The sequence below is a fragment of the Cebus imitator genome, unplaced genomic scaffold, assembly GCF_001604975.1.
Source record: "Cebus imitator isolate Cc_AM_T3 unplaced genomic scaffold, Cebus_imitator-1.0 Scaffold181, whole genome shotgun sequence".
NCBI classification, from domain to species: Eukaryota; Metazoa; Chordata; class Mammalia; order Primates; family Cebidae; genus Cebus; species Cebus imitator.
The window spans coordinates 1,957,491-1,965,196 of record NW_016107496.1 but is presented as its reverse complement, the minus strand read 5'-3'; the positions used below and the strand labels follow the sequence as shown (position 1 = coordinate 1,965,196).

The window sequence follows — 7,706 nt, the reverse complement described above, 5'->3', positions numbered from 1 at the left end:
TTCTTGCCCAGGCCAGAGTGCAATGGCATGAGCTTGGCTCACTGCCACCTCCACCTCCGTAGTTCAAGTGTTTCTTCTGCCTCAGCCTCTCAAGTAGCTGGGACTACAGGCGCATACCACCACACCCAGCTACTTTTGGTATTTTTAGTAGAGACAGGGTTTCACCATATTGGTCAGGGGGGTCTCAAACTCCTGACCTCATGATCTGCCTGCCTTGGCCTCCCAAAGTGCTGGGATTACAGACGTGAGCCACCACACCCACCCCTCCCCTCCAACTTTTTTTTACTTGAGACAGGGTCTTGGTTGGGCACTGTGGCTCACGCCTATAATCCCAGCACTTTAGGAAGCCAAGGCAGGTGGATCACTTGAGGCCAGGAGTTCGAGTTGACCAGCCTGGCCAACATGGTGAAACCCCGTCTCCACTAAAAATACAAAAATTAGCCAGGTGTGGTGGCACACACACATAGTTCCAGCTACTCGGGAGGCTGAGGCAGGAGAACTGCTTGAACTCGGGAGGCAGAGGGTTGCAGTGAGCAGAGATCATGTCACTGCACTGCAGCCTGGGTAAGAGTGAGACTGTGTCAAAAAAAGAAAAAAAAAAGACAGGGTCTCACTCTGTTGCCAGGCTGGAGTGCAGTCATGCAATCATGGCTCACAGTAACCTCTAACTCCTGGGCTCAGGCAATCCTGCCTCAGCCTCCCAAAGTGTTGGGATTACAGGCGTAAGCCACTGCACCCGGCCTGGCAACACTGTACTATCCTGTGCAAACTGATATAAATTCTATTGTATCACAGACTCAAACACCAGGAGCTGGCTCTGCCATCAATGGCACAATTTTCTGAAATAGTGAACAGATGTTCTGAATAGAACAAACTACTGTACATTGTTGCCTCCATTTAGTTTGCATGCCTGCAGAACTGTGCAAAATACCTTGTTTTTATGTAAAAGGGAGTTAGGTTATATGCTCAGCTAATTATTATGTAAACTGTTTTTTCACCTACCAAATATCTAGGACATCTGATAGTTGTGAAGGACTTAAGACAATTTGTTGTACAGGACCATCCCAGGGGCCAGGTGCAGTTGCTCACACCTGTAATCCCAACACTTTGGGAGGTCGAAGCAGCAGGATCACCTGAAGTCAGGAGTTCAAGACCAGCCTAGCCAACATGGTGAAACCCTGTCTCTACTAAAAATACAAAAATTAGCCGGGCGTGGTGGCAGGCGCCTGTAATCCCAGCTACTCAGGAGGCTGAGGTGGGAGGATTGCTAGAACCTGGGAGATGGAGGGTCTCAGTTAGCCAAGATCACACCTCTGCACTCTAGCATAGGTGATAGAGCAAGACTCCATCTAAAAAAACAAACAAACAAAAAACCTTGAATACCTGTTTTGGTGCAGGGTAGAAGGTCTTATGCAAGTTTACCTACTCAAAAGGAGGGGTGAGTTAGAGAAGGTAATTAAAGGAGCCAGGTCCAGGCTTGGTAGCAGGACAGATGAAGACAGAGACTGCAGGTGCTAGTGAGTTGTTCAGTGGTTCAGCTATGGGTATATGCTGGACAAGGAAGCAGTGCAGGCAAAGGGGGCTGACAGACTGGGGAAAATGGAATCAAGAGACCTCAAGTCTCCAAGATCTAGAAGAGTAGGAATGAGAATATAAGAAAGTTTGTCAAAAAGGACTAATTTCATGCTTGGGTAAGGAAGGTAATACTTGAAAGTGGCACTGAGGATCTGGGAGAATTATGACCCTACTGTGAGAAAGCAGAGCAGGTGGGAGAGCCCTGGGTAACACAGAGAAGATGGGAGTAGAGGAGTTGAGGATATAGGGAAGTTGGTATGTATACATGGATGGATGGATTTTGGTTGGCAGGGTCTCACTCTGTTACCCAGGCTAGAGTGCAGTGGCATGATCATAGCTCACTGCAGCCTCAGCCTCCTGGGCTCAAGTGATCTTCCAGTCTCAGCCTCCTGAGTAGCTGGGACTATAGTGTGCACCACCATGCCTGGCTAATTTTAAAAAACTTTTTGTAGAGCCAGGTTTTCATCATGTTGCCCAGGCTGGTCTCAAACTCCTGGGATCAAGGGATCCTCTTGTTTCAGCCTCCCAAAGTGCTGGGATTAGAGGTGTGAGCCACTGTGCCCAGCCGAAAGTTGGCATTTTAAAATCATGAAAGAGGTTTATGAGCAGGGGCAAAGGTCAGCACAGTCTGCATATGAGCATATGGGAGAGGACAGGTGTCCAGAGGAGCTGATATTCTGGGCAATCACCGAGAAGGAGGTGAACCAGCTTAGCCTCAAAGCTCAAAATGGAATGGTGGCAAGGATATCTCACTTCCTAACGAGGTCTTATCTTGAAAGCACTTTGTTGTCTTTCAAATCCTCTTTACATCTCTGCAATAAGACCTCCAGGTAGGTTTCCTGTGAGTAGCACAGTGAATCTATCCTTATGCTCTACTAACCCACTGAGCTTGAAGAGGTGAACTGCTTTACCATATGCTGTCCAACAGCCCTTCCTCTTGGGACCTATCCTTCTCTACTGAGTACAGTTTGATTACGGTTGTCAAACAAGGACCTCTGCCTTCCTCGATGCAGAGCTGCACATGTGGCCATGCTGACCAGAGTAACCCGATACCTAGACACAGTAATCAGCCCAGGAATGTGCATTGCCCAGAGGAAAGCTCCTTATAGAATTCTTTCAGGGGATTTATATAAATCCTGGGACAATCTTTCCTCTGAGATCATGAGGGCAGATACTACTCCCGGAACTGTATATCACCCACCTCACGGGTCCTAAGAGCTCAAGATATGGTAATCTAGTCCATACCCAGAAAACTGGTAGTCAAGGCTCCCTTTTTGTGGCCCATACACTATTTGGGTAAACAAAAAAACACTAAGACACAGACATGGCAAAATATTTAATGTCTGTAGGTATACCTCACCCTCACATTCCTATTATGATTCAATAGCCTCCACAAACTGTCAAACTGGCACAGACTGGCAGAACCAGAGAAACCACGTGGGCACCTTCTTCCAACAGAGTTTGAAAACCATCAAGGCTCTGGTCCTCTTGACTTGGAAATGGTGGCAGGTGAGGTCTCTCCACAGCATGCCTTGGGCCTCTTTGCTCAGGAGAAAAAGCCCCTCAGTTCTACAGGTTTTCTGAGGTCTTCTGTTCTTCTGCGGCCTGGCGCCGGGCTCTGCGCCGTTGGAAATAGTGGTAGACTCGGACACTGCAGAGGTACCCCCCATACACAGTGAGGAGCATCATGGAGGAAGAGAAGGTCTTATAGCCAATGTCAGCTAGCTGCTTGGCAGTTGGCATCTTGTCCCCTACAAAGACAGATTGAATTTAGACCTGCGGATAAGGCCTCATCTGCCTGGCCCATCTCCCTGTTTAAGGCCATTCCATAACTTCTGCCTCCTGCCTGATCTGTCTGCACTCTATACTGATTGGCCCCATACCTAAGTAAAGACTCATAATCATACTGAAGGCATCATTTAGGAACTCTCAAAAGGGCAAATCAAGTCTGCATACAAGATATAGAAACAAGCCTGGAACCAGGTGCCTCTGAATGTCATCACAGCCGACACTTGGCCTTCCATGCCTATGGAGAGAAGTGACTGGCATGGACCAGCCTGGGCTGCTAGGGTTTGTTTTGTTTTGAGACAGGTACTCACTGCATGCCCAGGCATGGTGTGCAGTGGTGTGAGCATGGCTCACTGCAGCTTCGACCTCCTGGGCTCAGGCCCACCCTTCCACCTCAGCATCCCAAGTAGCTGAAAGTACAGGTATGTACCACCACACCTGCCCAGTTTTTCTATTTTTTGTAGAGACAGGGTCTAGCTATGTTGCCAGGGCTGGTCTTGAACTCTTGGGCTCAAGTGATCCTCCCACCTCGGCATCCCAAAGCACTAGGATTTTGTACAGGGCTGAGCCATTGCGCCAGCCAGGGCTGCTCTAACTGTTAACATTACTTTAAGCAAGCATCGGTTTCTCTAGCTAGGAGGGAACTAATGGAGGCAGCAGAAATGAAACATTTCCAGTGAATTATTCTCTCTAGGAAGATCAAATGGGAACCTTTCAGGCAATATCCAATTTGTTTCCCCATAAAAACAATCTTATTCACAGTGGTTAGGTTTCCAAGTCAATGCTAAAGCTTGTTTAAGCCATAATATAACTGAAATAGTGCCAAAAGTACTTTTATATTATTTCAATTATACTTAACCTTCTATAGCATTAATTCTAGGTTCTAAACTCAACACTAAGAACCTATCCCACAGGCTAAAAAAAAACTTACTGGGTCTCTAGCAAATTGTTAACTCACATTTGCATGACATAAATTACTTCTAATTTAACTGTTCCCTGGATATTCCAAGCTAGGAAACAAGAGAGAGTTTAGTAGAAAATCCCTCATCTGGAACAAAACGTTCCTCAATTTGGGACTATGAATGTGTTCCTAGGCACATCTCTGTTGAGGGTTCGTTAAAGACAGGTTAGGGTTATGTCCAAGCTACATGAACACTGACAGAAAGGCAAAACTCTGTTAAGAGTGCCAAGGTGGGACCAGGCACAGTGGTTCACACCTGTAATCCCAACACTTTGGGAGGCCGAGATGGGTGGATCACCTGAGGTCAGGAATTCAAGAACATCCTGGCCAACATGGTGAAACCCCGTCTCTACCAAAAATACAAAAATTAGCTGGGCATGGTGGTGCGTGCCTGTAATCCCAGCTACACGGGAGGCTCAGGCAGAACTGCCTGAACCTGGGAGATAGAAGTTGCAGTTAGCCAAGATCCCGTCATTGCACTCCAGCCTGGGCAACAGAGCAAGACTTTGTCTCAAAAAAAAAATTGGGGATCAGGTGCGGTGGCTCAAACCTGTGATGTTTGGGAGGCCGAGGCAGGTGGATCATGAGGTCAGGAGTTTGAGACCATCCTGGCCAATATGGTGAAACCCCATCTCTACTAAAAAATACAATAATCAGCCAGGCAAGGTGGCGCGTTCCTGTAATCTGTTACTCAGGAGGCTGAGGTAGGAGAATAGCTTGAAACCAGAAGGCAGAGGTTGCAGTAAGCCAAGATGGCACCACTGCACTCCAGTGTGGGCAAAAGAGGGAAACTCCATCTCAAAAAAAAAGAGAGACAAAGAGTGCCAGGGTGGAAGCCAGGGACCTTCAGACCCAGTCCTGAGGAGCCTGGAAAGAACTGGGCTCCCATAAGCCTGTCAGTGAGGCCTAAGAGGACCCTATTTTTAGTTTTGGCAGGCAGAGACACTTAAAATCCTGCCCCTTACCACGTGCATGTGCACACACACACCAAAACATACACACAAATGCTGAAGCATACACACAAAGTCAAGAACCTAGGCAGGGCACAGTGGCTCATGCTTGTAATCCCATGCTTTGGGAGGCCGAGGCAGGAAGATCGCTTGAGGCCAGGAGTTTAACACCAGCCTGGGCAACACAGTGAGACCCTATCTCCACATAATTTTTTTCTAAAAGTTAGCCAGGCATGGTGGCATGTGCCTGTAGTCCCAGCTACTCAAGAGCCTGAGACAGGAAGACTGCTTGAGCCCAGGAGGTCGAGCTGCAGTGAGCTGAGATCACACCACTGCACTCCAGCCTGGGTGACAGAGTGAGATCCTGTCTCAAAAAAACAAAAAAAAAGACTGAAAGTAAAGCTCAGGATTTGCTGGTTTAGAGGGGTCACAGATGGATAAATTTATATGTAAATGCTTCTCAGAGTAAACCCTAAGGCTGAACATTGCCTTTGAGCCAGGCCTTGAGTGCAGACCCAAGCTGAGCTGAGGCACAGCTTCTTTGACATACAATCCCACTATGGAAAGTGACATTAAGTGAGGTCAGAGGAAGAATACAAAGTGACACAAGTTCAAGATGAGAAAGGACTGTGTTCAGGTCATCTGAGATTTGAAATGACCCCAAGCTGTGCATGAGACAGTGAAGAAACCACACACCCATGGAGCTGGACACTAAGGTAAACAAGCACCCTGCAAAGAGACCTTCAGCTTTCGACTTCCCCATCACTTATTATTCTTATCCCCACTCCCCATCACCCTAGCCAAATGCTTAACAACTATAGGACCACCTCTTCCAAGGGCTGGAGGAAAAGAACTGGAAGCATTCACCAACCAACAAAAACAGGATGGTACAGCTTGGCTAGAGCTTGGCTAGAAAAGTGACATAAAACCAACTAATAAACATAATCCTGGTGTCTAGACCTTTACTTCCGTCTCTTATCTTAATTCATGCTGAGGTTCCCCCTAATATCCAATTAGCAAAAACTCTTCAAGCCGGGTGAGGTGACTCATGCCTGTAATTCCAACACTTTGGGAGGCTGAGGCAGGTGGATCACCTGAGGTCAGGAGTTCAAGACCAGCCTGGCCAACATGGAGAAACCCCATCTCTACAAAATATACAAAAATTAGCCAGGCATGGTGGCAGGTGCCTGTAGTACCAGACACTGAGGAGGCTGAGACATTAGAATTGCTTGAACGTGGGAGGCAGAGGTTGCAGTGAGCTGAGATCACACCACTATACTCCAGCCTGGGCGACAGAGCAAGACTGTCTCAAAAGAAAAAAAATTGGGCAGCACTACTGCAAAGTTAACTACTATGAAGACTGGTCTGATGGGAACACTGCGTGGGGACCGGTGACTAGGTCACTGGTAAGCCTAGGATTCTAGTCAATTTATTCCACTGAACTGGAACAGGTAGTATAAGCATCAAGTAAAGGGCAGTACAGACATCAAGAGCACAAATTCTCAGCCAAGGCCTCAGCAGGCCTTATGAACCCTGTAAGATTCACATGTGCCTACCACTTTTCCAGGACAGAGAAGCATTTTTACAGGAATCATAATCCTCACACTTATCTCACCCTAAAGATAAGTATTGATGGGAGTGATGGGACAGCAGCTTGAGAAGGTAACAAGATTAAGAAAATTTTACTGTTGTTTTGCTTATTAATGAGAAAGTTCTGATTTTTTTTTTTTCTTTTCTGAGATGGAATTTCGTTGTCGCCCAGACTGGAGTGCAGTGACATGATTTTGGCTCACTGCAACTTCTGCTTCCTGGGTTCAAGTGATTCTCCTGCCTCAGCCTCCCCAGTAGCTGGGATTACAGGCACGTGCCACCATGCTTGGATAATTTTTTGTATTTTTAGTAGAGACAGGGTTTCACCATGTTGGCCAGGCTGGTCTGGAACTCTTGACCTCAAATGATCCACCCGCCTCAGCCTCCCAAAGTGCTGGGATTACAGGCGTGAGCCACCACACCCAGCCTAGAATGTGTTTTAAAGGGGATGAAGCTGGTGGCTAAACTGAGGATAAAAGAAGTGAGGTGGGCAGGATAGAACAAGAGAGATAACGGCCTAGGAAAAGATGAAATGATACACCCAGGCTGGACTCAGTAGCTCACACCTGTAATCCCAGCACCTTGGGAGGCAGAGGTGGGCAAATCACCTGAGGTTGGAAGTTCGATTCCAACCTGATCAACATGCATAAACCCCATCTCTACTAAAAATACAAAATTAGCAGGGCGTGGTGACACATGCCTGTAATCCCAGGTACTCAGGAGGCAAAGGACAGAGAATTGCTTGAACTCAGGAGGTGGAGGTTGCAGTGGGCCTTGGTTGCACCATTGCACTCCAGCCTGGGCAACAACAGTGAAACTCAGGCTCAAAAAAAAAAAAAAAA

General features: G+C 47.2%; 1 protein-coding gene across 1 annotated transcript in view; it reads right to left on the bottom strand.

Annotated features, from left to right (window-relative positions):
* Positions 1 to 2,896: 2,896 nt before the first annotated feature.
* Positions 2,897 to 7,706, bottom strand: part of LOC108316085 (cytochrome c oxidase assembly protein COX14) — a 6,629-nt gene continuing 1,819 nt past the window's right edge. Inside the window, exon 2 of the mRNA XM_017545826.1 lies at positions 2,897 to 3,326. Within this exon, the coding sequence (XP_017401315.1) occupies positions 3,145 to 3,318 (174 nt within the window). The 5' untranslated portion in view covers positions 3,319 to 3,326 and the 3' untranslated portion in view covers positions 2,897 to 3,144. The remainder of the gene's footprint in view (positions 3,327 to 7,706) is intronic.